General features: G+C 45.2%; 1 protein-coding gene across 1 annotated transcript; it reads left to right on the top strand.

The window, feature by feature from the left end:
• Positions 1-5,231: 5,231 nt before the first annotated feature.
• On the top strand, positions 5,232-18,444 carry pcdh10a (protocadherin 10a). Its single transcript, XM_071918142.2, has 4 exons — positions 5,232-7,778; positions 9,585-9,643; positions 10,353-10,459; positions 17,786-18,444. The coding sequence occupies exons 1-4, from the start codon at positions 5,232-5,234 to the stop codon at positions 18,232-18,234; spliced, it is 3,162 nt and encodes a 1,053-aa protein (XP_071774243.2). The 3' UTR covers positions 18,235-18,444.
• Positions 18,445-21,193: the final 2,749 nt, after the last annotated feature.

The raw sequence follows: 21,193 nt of genomic DNA on the forward strand, positions 1-21,193 counted from the left end.
CTGAGAGAAAGGGAGAGAGAGAGAGAGAGAAAGAGAGAGAGAGAGAGAGTGGGAGGAATATGATGGGGGCCTCACCTAACCTCGGGGGAAAGGCCAGTGCATTAGACAGAGAACAGATCAGTTCCAGCTAAGATGAATATGAGCACATAGATTGCTCTACTGTCTGGGGAGCTTTGGAAATGCAGTTTTGTATACGCCAAGGCTGGGAGACTTGGAGGCAGGGAGTACGGAGGGCAGGGAAGGAGGCAATCACTGCATAACCAAACAGACCCCGAGCGGAGCACATCAGAGCCAAGGGCCAAGCTGAGACAGATACAGATTGCTTATTGAGCTGTTTTTAGAGAGATGGTATATACAGCATGTGGCTGAAAAGGAGTGTTTTTCTCAGAATAGCTCCCGCTCTATGCCTCTGACAGTCTTAGGAATTTGTGGAGGGTATGCCATAAGGAGATGGTGATTGTATACTGATTCCCCTCTGGTTATGTAATGTAATGGCAATGATATTCTGTGCGCTATTAGAATCGCATGCTGTTTTACTGATCGCCTCTTTCATCATCTTCTTCATCTATCTTCTCTGTCATCATCACCATCATTATCAACAGCATTACTTTCTGTATTTACATTCTTTTGTAGTAGTTTTATAGGCTGCTTGTTTGACATCAGCTGCTGTCTTTCTGCTATTTAATCCACTCTACCTTGTTGCTTGCATGTGTTTTTTCCCCCCTGTCTGTCAGCTGTACTTGCTTGCTCTGTGTGATTGTCTTTTGTACCCACACCCTATTGTGTTCTTTGTTGCTTTGTATGCTGAAAAAAAGGAAAACTTCTTGCACACTTGAGTTGCTTTGTATTGTGTACATTTTGTGTTCCCTGTTGCTTTGGATGGTATCATCACTTTTATGGTCTTTTTTTCCCATTGTTTTTTACCATCATGCCAAGATGCTACAGTTGAAAATTAGCTGGCTGGCTAGTGCTGGTGTATTTGCAGGGAGAAGGTGATGCATTGTCCCTGTGAAAATAAACCAATTACATAAAGTAAAGTAACATTATCGTCTTCATCCTCCCCTCTTCTCCCTCCCTCTCTCTCCTCCTCCATTCCTTATCGCTGCCATTCACTACTGCCAAGTGTGACACTCTGCCCTGCATTCCCAGATCACCATCTCTCCACCTCTTTCCCTTCACCTCTCCTCATCTCTCTTTCCCACCCCCACCTCCTCCTTCCATATCGCCATTCTCTCACGCTCGGTTGTCCACTCCTTCCTTATAGCCCTCTCTCTCTCTCTTCTTCCTCCCTCCTTCCTTCCTTCTACCCCTCCTTCACTCCCCACCACTCCCCCCGATATCCCTCCATCCATCAGACTGAGTAATGGCCGTCAGGGCAGGGAGTCACCCTGCAGCTGTCTGGGACAGACACTGATCACACACACAGTCACTTTGGGCTGAGGGCATAGCCATCCATTTTATACATAGTCTCGTTCTACTCACAGTACACTGTACATTCTACGTCTAGTGCAGTTACAGTAGCCCACATGGTACGAATGGCGCTGATCGCACTCATTCTGGGGCAAAGGCTAAGAATATTGTCCTCCTCAATGCACAACTGCATCTCTACTGTAGGCATATTTCACTGCACTTCCTTGTAAAATGGTTGAATGTTGGAATCTATCTCACCAGGGTCAGAGTAAGATCGTTATTACTGCACATCTTAATTGCTACGCTATAGATCAGTTTGCCTCTCAACCTTGATGATTACAACAATGGGATGAACTGTCTCTGGTGCGCACATTTACATTGGTAAGTGGATAACAGAAGACACTGTGTTTTAATGTTTTATGTCCTGTTCTGTTCTTTTTTACAGTTCCTCAGCATTTATGGCCCTGGGGCTGCAGTAAGCCTGAGTTACCATTACGAAAATTAGCAAGGTTCTCTTCTGTTGTGTTCTGTTCACCAAGAGTACATTTAAACCTGGCCCAGACTAATTTTCCTGAGCAGTGATTGTGTGCTTAAATCTAAACAGCACATTCTCCTGTTGACATATTGAAAGGGCCTATAGCTTCCCCATACTAGTTTGTTACTGGCTCACAACTCAGTTCTATTGCAGTCATTGAAGTGCAGTCTTTAAACAGTGGCCAGATATATGGAAGGGCACTGCAACAGGCTTGAGGTATATCCTTAGGGTACTAACCCCCTTAATGATATCTTAATTGCCTTTTTTGTTCATATTATGAAATATTGATGGCCTGCTGAGCTGCTGTCACCCCTTTTTACCTACAGACTGCCCTTAGTCTGTCAGCCCCTCACATCAAGGCCGGTTATGATATCATTAGTCAAAAATTATGTCCCATTTGTCATTTTAGAGCCACTAAATTATACATGCTCTTACAGTGAGAGGATAATGACCGCTGATATTGTTCTTGTTCGTGCAAGAAACGAACAGGCATGTAGTGGATGGTAAACGCACCTAAATTCAGTTAGCCCACTTTTTTATTTATTGAATAGAGTTTACCTGCCTTTTTAGGCTGACATGAATCTTTATAGTGTAAATTCATAGCATGTATCATGGTAAGCAGTGTCAAAGTGATGTAAGGTATATGAGGACAGGGTCCTTTAATGGGGAAACAAGCATTATATATAGTTTATATTGGTGTTTGTTTCCCTCATGGTGATCCCTGTTTACCCACTTTTTTATTTACAACTACATCACTGAGAACGACTGACAGCCTTAAAACCACAGACATACACTGCAAAATGTCCATCTTCACAAGTCATTTAGTAGTGTGGAGTCTTAAAATCGTGTTTTCCTTTAAACAAGTGAAAATAAATCCTCCAACGGAGTGAAATCATTTCACTTGGTTCCTGTGCCGTTTCAACAAGCGAAACAAGTGACAGTATTTCGAAATATGTCTGATCGCTCCACTAGTATCAGGATGATGTCACTTGGTTTAAGATTTTTCTTGATTTCCAGAAAAATCTTGAAGCAAGTTGATTTGTGTTAGAAACAGGTAACATCACCTCATCTCATCACCATCTTTTCCACTTGATTTAAGAAGAATAACATTCTAGGACTCAATACTAGACTAAATTACTTGGTAAGTTGAATAAATTTGTCACAGTGCATGATCACATTTCTGCCTCCATCCCTGACCTCAGGCCTGACAGGGAAAACCAGTGTCCACTCCACAGCCCCCCTCTGCACCTCCTGGAATCTGAAACAGAGTACCAACACCAGTCGCTAGGGGGCGACGTTGGCCTCTGTAACACTCGGAGAGAGAGGGAGAGAGACAGAGAGAGAGAGAGAGAGAGAGAGAGAGAGAGACAGAGAGAGGGGGTCTTGTGCGCTCTGCTCTGAGATCCTACTCTAGTGTCAGCTCGATTCAGTCACACAGCTCCGGCTCAGACATGGATGGAAATTCATCTAACGTCTCCTCTTTGTTTCTTATGACTTGTATGATGAGATGCAGAATCGCATATCACTCGCGGTTTAATCCACTCCACAATGGGCACGTCGGTTTGCATTACGGGCAATATTGTTGCGCGCTGTCTATTACATTTGGAATTAGAGACTTATGCTAATTAGCTTCAATTACGCTCTTTTTCATCTATTTGTCATCATCTTCCAAATGGTTCGCAAGTAGTTAGACGCCCCACTATTTGTATCTCCGTCATAACCGTTTCATTTGCATATTAATTTACGCTTTATGAATTAAATTAGTGCATGATGCAATTGTATTACAGTTAAGGCCAGGGTGTGAGGGGTTAATGATGAAAAAGGGAAGATGGGGGAACTAATAGGCTCCAGGCTATTAGCAACACGGTAGGCCTAATGTATGACGCTTCATTACACTGAATTAAAGTAAGTCATGTGTGATCCTGGTCTGATGGCCCCTTGTATCAAAATGATACCCACTTCCAAACAAGACCGTGGAAAATAATTATATAATTAAAGATATGTCATCATTTATTCCATTTTGCCCAGTTTTGTGTTTCAGAGAGAGAGAGAGAGAGAGAGAGAGAGAGAGAGAGAGAGAGAGAGAGAGAGAGAGAGCAGGCTACTGGATGGACACGGCGCTGTGGGGTATTGCGTCACTAGCTGTCTTTACTTGCGCAGGCTCTTTGCATGGTGGTCTTTGGCTGTGGGCGCCGTTGTTTCATTCTCTGACTCATGCATTGGTAGAGCTATCCTTTCATACCAAACTGTTGAAATAATTGCGTCAAGGGCATCCTTATCCTTATGAGGGTCATAGGCATGGGATTTTCTTTAGCAGCCTAACTAGCTGAAGGTCCAATATCAGCATCATGACATATAAAGGCAGTTTTTCCAATATAACCTTTTCCTGAAACACCGGCACCTCCATGGAAGCTGTGCGCCCCGGCTATATTATCTGCACACAACTCCTCCGATTCCAACTGTCGCACACTATTAGACTTTTTTAATTCACTGGATGTGTAAAACATTTAATTTCCCTGCTATAACTGAGGCTGGGCCTGGAGGAGAGAGGGGAGAAGAGGAGAGGAGCGCAGCGGCACTTTACTGGTTGTTTTATTACAAGGGCCCGATGTGTGCTCTGGCTGGCGTTGCAGAGCCCCAATCAGGTGCCATCGCACCCGGTGTTTGCGAATACCATTGGCTGGTGGGGAAAGGAGCTGTGCGCAAAACCAACCCCGCTCCTCACACTCGCCTTACAGAAGCCGAGCTGAGAACATCATCCGCTTTGAGCGCTTAGGGCGCAGTGATTACATACTGACGAAAAGAGATAGAGAGAAAGTCCTGTTATTCACCATTCTTTATTTACAAGTAGCATTCATTTGGCGTACTATAGATTTCATGGTGCTTTTATCGGAGTTTTTGGTTTCTTTTTTTCTACTCGTGTGGGATTTCCTATTTTGTTTGTGACTTTATATGAGGGGGCAGTCTGTTCAGTGCACAAGGAGTGTTGGCTATGCGTCCTGGCTCTAGCCTGCAATGTTTGCGCTGACGCCAAAACTCACAGACCGGCGCAGAATTGATTAAAACAGAGAAGCTCGGATCAAATGGCTGTGCTTCTCACAACTGAAACGGCACAATGTTCCACTGACCCAAGGCAGAGGAGGGGATTTTCAGAATTGGACAGCCTTGTTGCTGTTAATTCCATTGCCTTTTTACGGACAGAGGAAGCGGGAGATGCTCATTTCTGGTAAGAAAAAGGAATAATACATTTTTCGTCTCCAAGTGCACTTTGAGAGAGGGAGAGGAAATGATTTGGTTAATATTCCTCCTCTCCATCCTGGATGGAGCTGTCTCCCAGCTACATTACTCCGTTCCAGAGGAGCAGGAGCCCGGCTCTGTGGTTGGGAATATTGCAGAGGATTTGGGGCTGGACATTACCAAACTTTCCGCTCGCCGCTTCCAGACGGTGCCCAGTTCGCGGACGCCGTATCTGGAGGTGAACTTAGAAAATGGTGCGCTCGTGGTGAAGGAGAAAATTGACCGGGAAGAGATCTGTAGGCAGACCACCCCGTGCCTATTGCACCTGGAGGTGTTTCTGGAGAACCCGCTGGAGCTCTTTCGGGTGGAGATCGAGGTGATGGATATCAACGACAATCCACCCAGCTTCCCCGAGACGGACATTTCCGTGGAGATATCGGAGAGTGCCATCCCCGGGACCCGTTTCCCGGTGGAAAATGCCTTCGACCCGGACGTGGGCACGAACGCGCTCAGCACCTATGCCATAACGAACAATAACTATTTTTACCTGGACGTTCAGACACAGAGCGACGGGAACAAGTTCGCTGAGCTGGTGCTGGAGAAGCCACTGGACCGGGAGCAGCAAGCAGTGCACCGGTATGTGCTGACGGCGGTGGACGGGGGTATCCCGCAGCGGACCGGGACGGCTCTCCTGGTTGTTAAAGTTCTGGACTCTAATGATAACGCGCCCACCTTTGACCAGTCGGTGTATACGGTAAACCTACGGGAAAACTCCCCCGTGGGCACCCTGATCATTCAGCTCAATGCCACGGATGTTGATGAGGGACAAAACGGGGAGATAGTTTATTCTTTCAGCAATCATAATGCCCCACGGATAAAGGACTTATTCAATATCGACGCCAGAACGGGGAGGATAGAGGTGGCGGGTGAGGTGGACTATGAAGAGAGCAATACGCACCAGATTTATGTCCAGGCGAAAGACCTGGGGGCTAATGCGGTCCCCGCGCACTGCAAAGTGCTGGTCAAACTCGTGGACGTGAACGACAACACACCAGAGATCGGTTTCAGCACCGTGACTGAGTCTGTGAGCGAGCAGGATGCCCCGGGCACTGTGATAGCACTTTTCAGTGTCTCCGACCGCGACTCGGGCGACAATGGGCAGATGAGCTGTGAGATATTAGGAGATGTTCCTTTCAAACTTAAATCGTCTTTTAAAAACTACTACACCATCGTGACAGACGGACCGCTGGACAGGGAGAGCACAGACTCATACACCATCACTGTGGTAGCCAAAGACAAGGGGCAGCCCTCGCTCGCCACCAGCAAGTCCATTAAAGTGCACGTCTCAGACGAGAATGACAATGCTCCCCGCTTTACCCAGGCTGTTTATGATGTGTACGTGACTGAGAATAACGTACCCGGTGCATTCATCCATGCGGTGAGCGCTTTGGACCCCGACATAGGGCAGAACGCCCTCATTACCTACTCCATATTGGAGTGTGATATCCAGGGCATGTCTGTGGAAACCTATGTGTCAATCAATCAGGACACTGGTTACCTTTACGCGCTGCGATCATTTGATTATGAGCAGCTGAAGGAGTTCAACTTCATGGTCCAGGCTAAGGACTCGGGCACCGCCGAGCTCTTCTCCAACGCTACTGTAAATGTTATCATCGTGGACCAAAATGACAACTCTCCCACCGTCATAGCCCCTATCGGTAAAAATGGCACAGCCAAAGAGCACCTACCGCGTTCAGCAGAGCCCGGCTACCTGGTGACGCGCATCGTGGCCATGGATGCTGATGATGGCGAGAACGCACGGCTGTCCTATAGCATCCTGCGAGGCAACGAGATGGGGATGTTCCGCATGGACTGGAGGACAGGGGAGCTGAGGACAGCCCGCAGGGTCTCTCCCAAACGGGACCCCCAGGGCTACTATGACCTGCTGATCGAAGTGAGGGACCACGGCCAGCCCCCTCTCTCCTCCTCCGCCAGTGTCAGTGTTATTTTAGTGGACAGCGTAGTAGAAGGCCGCAGCGGGGACCGTGGCTCGCCCTCCAAGTCCAAGGAAACCTCTTTAGACCTCACCCTCATTCTCATCATAGCCCTGGGCTCCGTTTCCTTCATCTTCCTCCTGGCCATGATCGTACTGGCCGTGCGCTGTCAGAAGGACAAGAAACTGAACCTGTACACGTGCCTGCTGGCCGGTGACTGCTGCCTGTGCTGCGGCTCGTGCTGCAGCAGGCAGGCGCGCGGCCGGAAGCAGAAGAAGCTGAGTAAATCCGACATCATGCTGGTTCAGAGCACCAACGTGACGTCAGGGGTCGGGCCCGTAGGGCAGGTGCCCGTGGAGGAGTCCGGTGTGGGTGGCGTGGGAGGGGGGTTCGGGTCTCACCACCACCAGAACCAGAACTCCTACTGTTACCAGGTGTGTCTGACACCGGAGTCCGCCAAAACGGATCTGATGTTCCTCAAACCGTGCAGCCCCTCCCGCAGCACCGACACAGACCACACCAACCCCTGCGGCGCCATAGTCACGGGCTACAGTGACCAGCAACCGGACATCATATCCAATGGCAGTATTCTCTCTAATGAGGTAAGAGAAGCCTGAGTCAGCGTTTGTCGCCCAGGGGCCCCTTTTACTCTTCATTAGATGTGTTAGAAGTGCAGAAAAGTGGTAAAAACAACTGTGATTCTAAGGGTTAATGTTTAACACCGAGTAGCTTTACAGACCCTGTCAATCAATAGTGATCCCTATTTTATGTCAGAGCAATAATCTGGGGAATCTAGTAGATCAGAAAAAGTCTCCGAGATGGAAATGGGATGTGCTATTGGACAGGCTGTTCTGTTCAGTGGCCCTTGATCACCGTCATGCGTAATGGTGATTGGATAGATGTCAATTGTTAAATCTCTTGTGGCCTTTTAGCTTTGTTCGCAATAGACCGCTGTGACAGCCTTATATCATGCGCAATAGCCTGTTACCTTCCATGTGTGACAGACCTATTGTCCATGGGCAAAGAGTGACTATAATTTTTCAGTCAGACCTCCCTCAGGTGCTCTTTCTTTACGGTAAATAAATTATCTTTCCCACTGACAGAATTAGTGGAGGTCCAAAGGGGGTGATTACAAATCAATATATGAGCAGAGCAAGGCAAAGATTGTGTGATGTAGACCCGATCACCTGAGGTATGATAATTAATATGTTCACGCATCAATTTGAGGTCACTCGACATGTATGGGCTTCCAAAGCTTTTTTTTTTTTTTTTTTGCTGGGGGGTGGGGGTTATTCATGAAGCCATGTATTATATTTTTGCCTCTTTCTGTTATGCCTATATATTTTGTGTTATTCGTTTAATAGCCTTGGCCTATATTAATTTATTAAATTTTATTATATTTGATTATTTTTTCTTTATTTTATTCGAGGCCAATTCTCTATTTTGTTTAAAGAGAGAAATCCAAAACAGGCATATTGAGTTGGGCGTCAGTTGGGTATGGCAAGGTGTGGCACTCGTCATTCTTTAGTCTCGGTGAGCCAAAATTCAATTTTGGGGAAAAAACAAAGGGAGCATTCAAGACCAATGTTCCCTACAAGCTGTGTGTGAGCAAGATAGTTTGGTGACCTACGTCTAACAGTTTATCACATTTACCAAATTATATCTTGTCAGTCATAAGTAATTGCTCCACTTGTCTCCAAGAAATTCAGTGGATTTATCCCTAAGCGAGTTTCGAAGTTTTGGTGGCAAATTATATTAGAAGAAGGGACTTTGCCATGCCTAATGGATGGATGACTCGATGCCCCTGGTTTGTTTTCAGCGTGTGCGTTCTGCTCGGGGAGCTGTGGAGTCGGGCTTTTGGTTGTTTGCGGTGTGGCTGGACTGGAGCCAGACAGCCAGTCAGTCAGTCTTGCCTTTCCTGCGCGTTAAGTATGCCGCGCACGGCCCAGCACGGCAGCACCGCGAACAAAGGTTGTTCAGTTTCAGCGTCGGGCGGCTCAATCATTTACGCATTCAATCGCCTCCCTAACCCACTCTCCTCTGCTCTCGTCTCCTCTCCCCCACTCACTCACTGAGTGGATGCGCGCACTGCCGATACCCGCCTGATGCCACTCTTCCTACCGCAGTTACATGTTGCCCCCCCCCCGCCCCGCATATTATGCACGGATGGTCACTTATGTTTTTCTTATCCAATAGTGGATGCACCCATACGCACAAATTTGTCAAATTAGTCATTTACAACATGGAAAAATATTTTTTATTGGTGTCAATGATGGTGTGAAAGTAAAAATGACTTATCTGTGGATGTATCAGCATAGGCCTAGGCCTACTGAAGGCTATCAGCACTTGGATTTTTTTGTGTGGTTTTATGTGCCTTTAAGTAATAAAATGTGTATTGTGGTTTCTAGACAAAACACCAACGAGCAGAACTCAGCTATCTGGTGGACAGACCCAGACGTGTCAACAGGTAAGGACAAGGACACACACTCAGCACTCAGCACTGCCACTGTCACACTCTGTCCACAGCCTCACTAATGGCATTGCTCATGTTTAAGCCACATATCATTTTCATAAAATGCCCGTAACATCCGATAGGCCTCACGGATCTACAGCCTAATCACATATCTGTAAAATTCTATATTACACCCAGCAATATGAATGCCATATATTCCACATCATTAATTGTGGCTTGGAGAGGCTACATGGTTCCCAATATATCCATAACGTTCATCTTCAATTTGGCCTCAGTCCCATAACTGACAGTGCAGCACCTATTAAAGCCCTGATGCTGGATTTCATTACATGCCATGTGTAACATCCAATTTAGACACTTGACGGCCACCGTGACTGTATTAATGTGGTGACGGTTTGTGACTCTCTCTCTCTCTCTCTCTTTCTCTCTCTCTTTCTCTCTCTCTCTCCTGTCCCCTCATTTAATCATCCTACTCTCCCTCCATCATCCCACCTTTCCCCCATCTTCCCAATATCGTATCTCTACCTCTCTCTCTGCCTCATCCATTCTTTTCATACCACACATCCATCTCTCTCTCTCTCTCTCTCTCTCTCTCTCTCTCTCTCTCTCTCTTCTCTCCCTCTGACCCTACCCTCTGTACTCTCTACGCCCATCCTTTGATTTTATCATCTCCTCCTCCCTCTCGCTTTTCTACTACTTCCAGTTCGGCATTCCAAGAAGCAGACATTGTCAGTTCCAAAGACAGCGGTCACGGTGACAGTGAGCAGGGCGACAGCGACCACGACGCCACCAACCGGGGTCATTCGGCCGGTAAGCTCCCCACATCATATAATTACTCTGTCATTTCAGTCCCCCCCCCCCCCCCCCCCCCCCCCTTCGCTTCAGTGGCGTGTTTGTGAACGGGATAATACTGGATTGTTGGTGCGGACCGGTGACTTTTAATTTCCTTAATTTGAGAGTGTGCGAAGGACTGGGCTCAGGCCGCCGGCTGGCTGGCATGAATGCCGAACAGCCCAGAGGTGTTGATTGTATTTCACACTAGGGTGAAAGGGAGAAATATTTGGGGAAATATACGCTCCCATCTCGCTCTCTCTCTCTCTCTATCTCTCTCTCTCTCTCTCTCTTTCTCTATTTTCCCTCTTCCCGTCTCTCTTACCAACTGCTGCTGTTTCACCCTGAGGTGCTGAAAGGACAGCGACTCGCAGGGAGGCAGCGTGAGTTCTATGGGGCTTTAGTGGCACAAATCAATAGGTTCACTCAGCTGAAAGGAAAAGGCATGGAAGCTGAATTGATATAATGAGATGCATTTCAATCAGTTCTATGAATCAACGCAGTTGGTGGATTGTAGTGCCTGTGTTGGGTAAAGATCCAGCTGATCAAGTGCGTTTGGCATTTTTTTTGCACTCTTTTTTTTGTTAGGCTAAAACTTACTGGATTGTAGTTTTGATGGGAGTAAAAGCAAAGATTTTCCCTACGTGTGCAAGGAGAGAAATGCAAATGTGCTCTCACTTTGGAGCAATGGGCTTCAAAATCTCCTCCATCCCACCCCCACCCCCAACACACACACACACACACACACACACACATAGCAGCTTCAAGTTTATTTACCGACTCTTATTTCTATTCTGGACTTTACAGTGCATTGGATTTTTTTAGACAAGGCTTTAGGTCTTATCATAAGCCTTCCCTTGTTCTTTCCAAAATTCTATTAGGTTAGTACCTGTTTATTGATCAAAGCGGAGTCAGACAAAAAGTGGAGCAATACAAAATCTCATTTCATATTGAATTGCCCTTTCCTTTTGAGGGATTGTTCCACACGGCCCATGTAAGACCCTTGTCTAGACAGGAGCCTGCCAAATACCATATCAGTGCTGGGAATACAAATAGAGCAGATTAGATAGGCGATGTAGGATAGTGAATGGTCCTGATCGGGCACCATGGTGTTTGACATTATTAATGAACCAAACCAAAATTAAGATCCAATATTTAGTGCTGGTAGTAGCACTTCTACCCTCGCTGATGAAACAAGCTGGGAAGGTCAAACTGCACAAGACCGAAATTGTAGCGCTTGAAGAAATCCAAGGCTCCCTGTTTTATCAAGAATAAATTGTTTGCTGAAATAAACATCAACATGGGTGTTTAAATAGATATATTTTTATTGGGAGACTTCCATCAGAATGTGCTCTGAGATTATCTGGCTCAGGTAGAGTTGGAGCTTTTTTTGAACCATCTCTGCACTGCTACACAATAAACTAGAGAGAGAATTGATAGAGGAGATAAAGACAGGAAAGAGAAGGCTGAAGTGAAACCACAACAAAATGAGTACATAATAAGCACCTTAGCCCATTGAGCCCACAGGAAACCCCAGAGTTGAAACTTCTATTGGGACGTGGCCCAGAGACGATTTCGATTTTTTGTGGTATCATTTTCTTATATGGAAAATCGCCTTTACTCCCTTCATATCTTGTTCCTTCCAGTGATGTTTCTGCCAGCATGTTCACAGGTATAAAAGTATAAACCAACAGTGTGGCTTGTCAGCTTTTTGCTGTGAGCATGTTCATTTGGCACTGGCCTAGGAGTGTACACGGTTGGTGCTGTACAGCGTATTTCATATGAGGGACGAACATTTGTTTCTCGTGTTGGAGTTAGAAGGGAACAGCTTACCACTCCATAGGAGGTAATATCACACGACTGGTATTTTGGAAAGAGAGACACTTGTGTTTCACAGGCTTCTGTAAACAAAACCAGACGGTGTGTGTGTGTGTGTGTGTGTGCGCCTCGTGTGAAGGTATACCATTGTCAGATTTAATATGTAGGCGTACACGAGTTTCACCGTATGTAGGTGTATGTCTGCTTAGGTGTGTGTTCTTTGTGTGTAGGAGAGAACTAGGCTATAGCTGATGATGTTTGTATTGAAAGGGAGTTCTCCTCTGAGACGGTGCTTTGGGAAGCTTAAATGAGATTCCGTTTAAGAGGAGAGAGTGGTAGGCAGTACTTGGCACTCATCCAGGTGCATACTGCCTCTATACAGCCAACTAATACCCGAGGCTCATGTGTGTCTCGTTGTGTGTGTGTGTGTGTGTGTGTGTGTGTGAGACTCTATGACTATGTGAATAAGGATGAGAATACAGCTGCTTGTCTCATGTGTGTTGTATGCTATGTGCTATGTGTTTGTGCTGAAGGCATGTGCTCCAGCTGTGCATAAAGGTGTGAGAGGGCCAAACTGTACAAGTGTGAGCCTATGTATAGACCACATGTAATTTTTTTTATGCATGTGTGCACGGCATGTGTGTGTGCGTGTGTGTGTTTGCCTGGTTTGTGGCAGGGTCTCATCCTTCATTCTGTCTCCCCCACACGTTGGCTCTCTGCAACACTCGGCTGATCAGTAATTCATTTCCAGAACCTTTGCATAGCAATTATCAAAGGAGGGTTAGAGGCAAGGATTCCTCACGGGACGGCAACGGCACACTCTCCCTTTTGGTGCACCTCGGAATATTTCAAATCAAGGGAAAACCATTTCCAGTTGGCATATCATCAACTACACCTGCCGTAGCTTCCCGCTCGGCCGCTCGCCTGACACTTTAGAAAATAAGTCTCCTGACGTGGTTTTAAATCAAAGGGACACTGCCTGTGAGGCTGGGATATCACCGGATACCTTTAAAAAGTGGGCAAATGGCTTTTCTGAAAGCGGCGTGTCTGGAGTGGGGCGCTGCTGTGTCAGGAGCCAAAGCACTATTGATTGACTACCCGACCTAATTCCCAACACTTTAACCTTTTTTAGGTTGTTTGATTCAAATTAGACACTGTTTTCCTCATTATTCCCCTCATCATCCTAATAGGAGGTGGCGGCTGGAGTGGGAGAGCAAAACAAAAGGTGACAGATAAGAGAGAAGAGAGGATAAAATATTCATCAGTGAAAAGATTTGGAGTCTTTGAAACCTTGGAGGAGATGTGGAAGTCTGCGTGGCGGGTGGGGGACTGGAAATGATCATTATCTCGACGTTTGTTTTGGAGAGAACAACAGCCGTGACAAATGGGACAATTAAATCACCGTGGCAACGGTGTATTAGATGGCTGATTATGAATTAGTGGCGGGTGGCGTGTTGCGGGTTCCCACGTCAGTGAGCTGTCAGAGGAATTTAACGCACAGCATTTTGAAACATCCCTCTCTCCGGCCCTACTAACATCACCAGGGGCAGCTGTAGAGTGACCAGCTGCTAGAGACATATAACTTTATGTCAATATAAGGGGAAATGGTGGTTCCGGAAAGTGAGTGGATTAATCATAGATTTCATAGACTTGTAATGCTCTTTGACCGAGTAATTTATCAGAATATTTGATTTCTGTAACATGCCTTTCACGGCTTAAATTGAAACATTTTATTGCCTAGTTAATACGTTATTCTCCATGACCCCTTTACTGAACAGCTCTGCGCTTGCAATAAGAACATGTATCTCTAATGATTTGTCAACAGACTGAAATGTTTGTGGAGCATGTGAATAGAATATGCTTTCTCAATGAACTGAATAGCAAGTGAAGTGTTCCCAACCCTGAAATGGATGAATAAAAGACATAAGCCTTCCTCTCTTGCCATACCAGTAGGTATGAATACGCCTAGAATGAGCTGGAGCATCAAAGTCGGAGAGTGAAAAAGATGCATTCTCATTCCCTCAGACAAGGCCTCGGTTATTTATTTCTGAAGTGAGACATGAGCCAATAAGATCAAGGGAAATCTCTTGCAAAATCCTGGGAGACATAAAAAGGCTTTGGCCACTAGTAAAATACACAGAATCCATTCTGGCTAGGGACAGAGCGAAACTGAACATCTGCTCCAGCCAGTCTGCAATGCTAAACCTCCCACCAAAACCATGCACTCTGTGATATTAACCTATGGGTTGGTATAGCTCAGGACAAGCACAGATGTCTGGGAATCTGATCTGTGAACAACGGCTTTAGTCGCATCGCTCACTCATATAATGCAAGACAACACACAATCTACCTTACTTTCTGTCGTATTTATTCCTTTACACCACAGAAGTATAGCAAAACGCATTCAAGGGCTTGAGCGCAGTGAAAGCATTTACTCAAGCACCTGACACCCACAATGCCCATGCATTCTGAACAATCAGCAGCGCTTATGGTGCATTCAGCTGCTCTCAGTGTTTACACTCTTGATGTACATGGTATAGTGAGGCCAAGGCTATGTAGCTTGTTGCATTCAAAAGACTGGAACAAGTGATGAAAAGCGTGTAAACCAGATATCAATAATCAGTGGTCATCCAGACCCTTTGCTCTAATAATGTATAATGGGTGATATCATTCAAAGAAGATATTGTTATGGCAAGCAGCCATCTTGAATCTCCTTCTCAGCCTAGTTGCTCTGTAGCAAACATGGAAAATGGAAGCTGCCCCTGAGAGACTCAGAGCTATCGCTCTGTCTGTCATCACTGCATATGGTAGGAGCCATCTTCATCCGTTTTGGCCCTGGGAGGTCTCTGGTTTACTCATCACTGTCCCACTGGCCAACTCATGTAAGGGAGCTACGCTACTCCTCTGCCTTTCTGAGTTGCTGTCCAAATATTGACGTTTTGTGTCTGTATTCTCTCTGGAGCAGTAGAGGACAAGATGAAAAACAATGGTATGGAGAGAAGACACCCTTCACCTGAGGAGTGAGGAGTGTATTTCTGAGGGGAAAAGAAAGAGAGAGAAAAAGAGAGAAAGAAATGGGCCAACAGAGACGTTTAAATAAGAGAGAGAGAATAAGAGAGAGACAGGCAGGCACACAAAGAGACAAGGAGAGGGGAGACAGAGGGACTAATAGATAGAGACAGAGAGAGCGAGACAGACACAGACAGATGAGAGAGCAGTGAGGGAGCAGCTGCAAACCTGAGTACAGGAGATATGCCCACAAAGTGAATTCAGACATGGGGCTCATGTTTTTTCCAGGATTTGTTTTCCTTCATTTCCCTACTCCCAGTTGCTGGGTGTATGTCAGGCAATGTAATTAGTCAAATCACACGGGCTTGGGATTCCAGAAACAGGCACAGATGTAATGAAAAAAGGAGTGGGGAGAAAGAAAAAAAAAAAAAAAAAAAACAAGAATAGAAGTGCTGATTGCTTATTAGCAAGTAGATTGTTTGTTTGCGTTGTGTATCGTTGTTGCTGCCTCCCTGTGTGTGTGTGTGTGTGTGTGTGTGTGTATGGGTGTGTGTGTGTACGTGCATGTTGTTGCTGCCTGATGAGGTCACGGTGAGAGATAGGGCTGCTGGCAGGGCCTGTCATTGCCAGTCATTGTTTTGGTTGTTGTTTGCTCCTCTTGCCCGAGGAAGAAAAGGTGCTTCGCGGGGATCAACAGCCATCGATGTCGTGTGCTCATGTGTGGCCCTCTTTTCTGTTTGCCTGTGTGCATTTACATATCTCTATGTAAGAGCATATTGTTTTGCGGGCATACGTGTTGATGTTGGTGTTCTTGAGAGTGGGCCGGCAGACATAATCACAGTGTAATTTGGAGGCATCTGACAAGAGTTTCTCCAACCCTCATATACCCCGAGCAGTGACTGCTGTAGACTATATTTACACAGCCATCTCCGCAGTACAATACTCCTTCATGCCTGCTTTAATAACTTACTGAGATATGAAAAATTGGGAACAATCTGACCTTCCTGCCGCTCCTTTGTGTGCTCTCTGCCTACCTGCACTTGAGTTTGGTTTGGCACCTGTGCCTTGCTGCTTTTCCTGATATGTTTGTATGAGCATGTGGAAGCACATGCAATGGCCACTGTGTGTATACTGACTACTTGATCAACTCTGTGTGTATGTGCATAGGCCTAGATTTCTCTGCACCCTAATATCTTCACTCTAGCATGCACATGCTGTGTCTGTGTCTGTTTGTGTTAGTGTGTGTGTGTGTGTGTGTGTGTGTGTGTGTGTGTGTGTGTGTGTCTGCTTTTAGTAATAGCGGAACAGTGGTATTATCAGTAGAATAGATTTTTGTAAGCAGACCCTTTGATCTGAAGCCCTCAGCCTGAGGGAATTACAGATTACAGATTGTCCTCTTTCTTTGTTTCTCTCTCTCTCTCTCTCTCTCTCTCTCTCTCTCTTCCTCCCTCCCTCTCCCAATGCAATGCATCCCTTTCCTCCTCTTACGCTCAAATGCTCATCTCCTCATCTCCTCCTTTGATCATGCCATTCCGACGCTCCCACATTGTCCCAGCTTCGTTGGAAAACCGGGAAAACTGCAAATCCAATCCGCAGAAAACTAGAATGGCTGCAGGGTCTCATTATTATGATGACTCTGTTCATCTCTCTTGTTCCTGTCTTTTCCCTTTTTTTAATCTCTCTCATACTCTTCTTTTTTCCCGTCCTCCTCTCTTTATTCTCTCTAAGAGAGTGTAATTAACATAACTGGTACCTCTTTCATGCTGGCTATGTGTGTGTGTGTGAGTGTGCGTGTTATTCTATTATATCATTTCAGATGGTAATTTCATCTTTTTTATGTTCATGTTTTGTTTTTGGCAGTTGCTCAGTGTCAATTGCACGGCTTGTCAGTTTGTATAGGGATGATTGACTTAAGAGTGTGATTAAGCAGTCAGTGAATATTCTGTTAGTTTTTGTTGCACATTTCTTAAGATAATTGTAGTTTTTGTATGAGGGTGATGGAATAGGGATTCACATTTTTGTCTATTGGTGTTTGGGAATCAATTGTGAGCCAGAGGATGTTGATCTGGAGAGGGGGTGAAATGTTTTTGCAACACCACATCGCTTTGATTGCACATTTCATTCGGAATGAATGAGGTGGGGAGGAAAACAAACAATTCGCTTCATCAATGTTGGCCTTGTCTGTTTGATGAATAGCTTTTGCCGCTGTTTTTCTGTTTTCGACATTGGCAAATGATTTGCTAACTTGTGTTCTCTCTTCTGTTCTCTTTCTCTCATCTTTTCCTTCCATTTTCCCTCCTCCCCTCCAAATATCCACGCCACCTCTCCTCTCATTCTCCCTCCACTCCTCTCGTCATTTCACCTGTTGTATCTCTTGAATTCTTCCCTCCACATTCATACCTCTCCGTCTCTCCCTATCCCATACCGCTTACACTCCCTCTGATTCTTTCTATCCCTCATTCTTCATGCTCTCTCCAGGTGCTGATCTGTTTTCTAACTGCACGGAGGAGTGCAAGGCCCTGGGCCACTCGGACCGCTGCTGGATGCCGTCCTTCGTACCGTCCGACGGGCGCCAGGGGCCGGACTACCGCAGCAACCTGCACGTACCCGGCATGGACGCCACGCTGCCCGACACTGAGGTACCCTCCTCCGTCGACCTCTCCGACCAACTCACCATGACCTCGTCCGCCGCCTCGTCCAACGATAGGTCATTCTCCACCTTTGGCAAGGACGGTCAAAGGTCTCAGTCACACCACAGCCTTCACCATCACCTCCATCAGCAACAGCAGCAGTACAGCTCCAGCACGCTAGAGAGGAAAGAGTATGATAGGGGGACCCTACCGTACAAACCCACCTTTCTCTGTGAGTATCAGTACGAAAGTTCCCTGGGACCCTACGACTTCAGTCTGGTCCAGTACAGATACTAGAAGGAGGGGACGATGATTCTGCCTCTTGATTCTGATCTGGACTTATTAGAATTTGTTGTTAATCAACTTCTTTCTTTCTTCTATTTTTGAGGAAATATAACTTTGAGTTTGAAATTATGGCTTTATTCTTTTGTTTTCCTTTCTTTTTGTAAATTATAAATTGTTAAATGTTAAATGTAAACCCTCTGCTTTGCTAACTCCCCCTCTCCAATACCCACTTAAAAAAATTATATAACCCAATCCTAACCCTATTTGTTGTCTATAATCATGTTTCTTAATAAAATAATAAAAAATCTCTATTGGATTCAAAGAAAACTGCTGTGGCCAACTTTTCTTTCTTTTTCCTTTTCTCTAAATTCCCCCTCTAAATGCTCCGACTTTCCAGTCAATTAACCTTCTTATCTGATGCTCATATAAGTAAAGGTCACCAACACAAGCACACGTTAAGCTTCTATTATCATGTTCTGACAAAACAAGGATCTTTACATACCTCCAAGTTATTGTTATTAATAGTTCTAAAAATGCTATAAGTGCACAAAGAGGAAACTGATAGACCATTCAGGTTGCAGACATCTCTGTTCTGTTTGTTCAACAATCACAAAGAGTTGCGCTCTGCATGTTGACTTCCCTACTGAATAGCTCTAAAGGTCAAACACACAGCCCATGCTTTTTCTTTTTCCACAAAGAAATAAGTCCTGTGTATTTATACTTGCTATGTACATCAATATTTGACATAAGAGGGAGATCAGCCTGGATGTCAAATAAGACTCAGTAGGAAAAGTGATGCACTGATGTTTTGTGCAGCTTATGTAGTTTCCCAGCTGTAAAAGCCTGAAGAGGCTTCCTATTGGCAAAAATCATATTGATATCCATTGGAATAAGAAAGTTTCCATCTTGCATTCCTGATTTGGGAGCTGGATGTAAAGCGTTAGCAAAGGGCGGGGGGACACTTAGTATGGTTGCTGCTTTCAATTGCTTTCCAGTTCGGGCTTCCAAGTTCCCACATTACATGAATATTCTATTAGCTCTAAGAGTAGAGAATGGATTTGATATACGCATTCAATAGTAAAGTCATTTCCAGTCAAGTCACCACCATGTTAACCACCATCCTTCATGATACTGCATGCTGACTGTGGGCTTTCCCTCAGGTAAACGATGAGCATGATGACCTTCTTTCTGTTTGCAACTTACCCAACAGAGTCAAGCACTCTGACTATTGCACATCAGGTCTGTGTGGAATATAATTGGTATTTAGCCTTTAGGTGCTAGAGTCTGCTTTACTCTAAATATAGCTGCCTGTGAGTCTGCTCATCATCTCTGCCTTGCAGGGTCAGGGTAAATGCACTCCATATTCATTCAGTCCAAAATGCAGACATTTTTTTTTAATTTAAGAATTCTCCCTTTTGCCCAATCTGTTGAAATAAATTGACCCCAACCCTGCTGCTGCAACAGTTGTTTTGGTAATCAATCTGTAGAAAATATGACAACTGAACCATAGGCTGAAGCACTATGACCCACAAGGCCTCGCGCTCTATTTTTAAAAATAGATTTGAATGTTACTACTGGGTACAGTAACGCTCTGTTCACCAGGGTTGCATTGATAAAGGGTTTATAAATGTTTAATTATCCATTTATAGATAATTAATGAAGCAATTAGTCCTCTGTGTATTTGCCATGCATGGGTTATTATGCAGGCACAAAATTTTGAACATCTATCTTTGCTGATGGACATGTTTAGCCCAATTCCCAAATTAGCTTTACCATTATACTGTTGAAAACCAGCCTTTAGGGTATATAAATAACTTGAGCTCAGCTCACTTCAGAGAGTCCTTTGTGGCATATATCCTTCATGAGATAGTATTTCAAGTAGATGTCACTAAAAAGTCTCGAGGGAAGGGTGTCATTTGTGTTAACGAGTGTGTTCTCTCTTCTTTCAGCCCGCAAAAGGATTTGCTAGCTCATTCCGTGTGGACCTGTCGGAGACAGCGTGAATTTCTGTACTAGACCACCGACACTGATGCTAGAGACAGCGAAATAAAACAAAACAAACAGCAACGAGGACAACAGCAACCTGTGTTAAACTTCATTATCTTGGGTGGCCAACTGTAACGGAACCTTGGCATTGGTAGCCAAGGGGGAAAGGGGAACTAAGTACTGAGTAGCTGTAAACCTCTAGATCTCTGAGGAGCAATCCAAGGCCTTATTCCTCTCAGCAGGACTGAGACTGGGGCCAAAACACCCAGCGATGTGAAGATTATGTCGTCAATAGAAAAAACAGAGGAGCTGACTGAAATGAACGGAGGACTACAAAACAAGTGAGACAAAGAGGGACCGAATAACTCACAGAGATTTTTTGTTGAATGAGGGGTTAGCAGGCGGGAGAATCCATCCAGCCTCTAGTGATCTGTGTGTGCCTGTTTACACGAGGAGAAAACTGAACTATTGTTTCTGTACAAACTTCAACCAACGTCACACGGAACCCTTTAGCTATTTCTACAGTCACCACTAAGCCAACTGTACAGAGACTGTGTGGGGAAAGAGATCAAGAAAAAAAAGGAGAGTGAAAGTGAAAGTGAGAGAGAGAGAGAGAGAGACTGAGTGAGAGACAGATAGTGAGAGTGAGTGAGAGTGTGAGAGAGAGCAAATGTTGTACAGGTACGAAAAGACGGAGAAAAAAAGAGGGAGGGGGGGGATAAGCAGAGATGATGTGCATTACTATAAATTCAGTATCTCCGGTTTTTCGACTTGACTGTCTTTATATAACTTCTCTTTTTGTTTCTGTTGTTCTTTCTGTGTGGTCGAAGTGTTCAGATTCTAACGTATTCCAACTTTACAGTTACAGACAGGAACATGTGGTCCGGAGCCGGGTTCAGTCCTCTTTCAGTTTAGCCACTTCAGGAAGGAGATTTCTGTACACACAGCAGCAAAAATAAGTCATAAAACGATAGTCCTATTCAGC

The sequence above is a fragment of the Centroberyx gerrardi genome, chromosome 3 (assembly GCF_048128805.1).
Source record: "Centroberyx gerrardi isolate f3 chromosome 3, fCenGer3.hap1.cur.20231027, whole genome shotgun sequence".
Classification (NCBI taxonomy): domain Eukaryota; kingdom Metazoa; phylum Chordata; class Actinopteri; order Beryciformes; family Berycidae; genus Centroberyx; species Centroberyx gerrardi.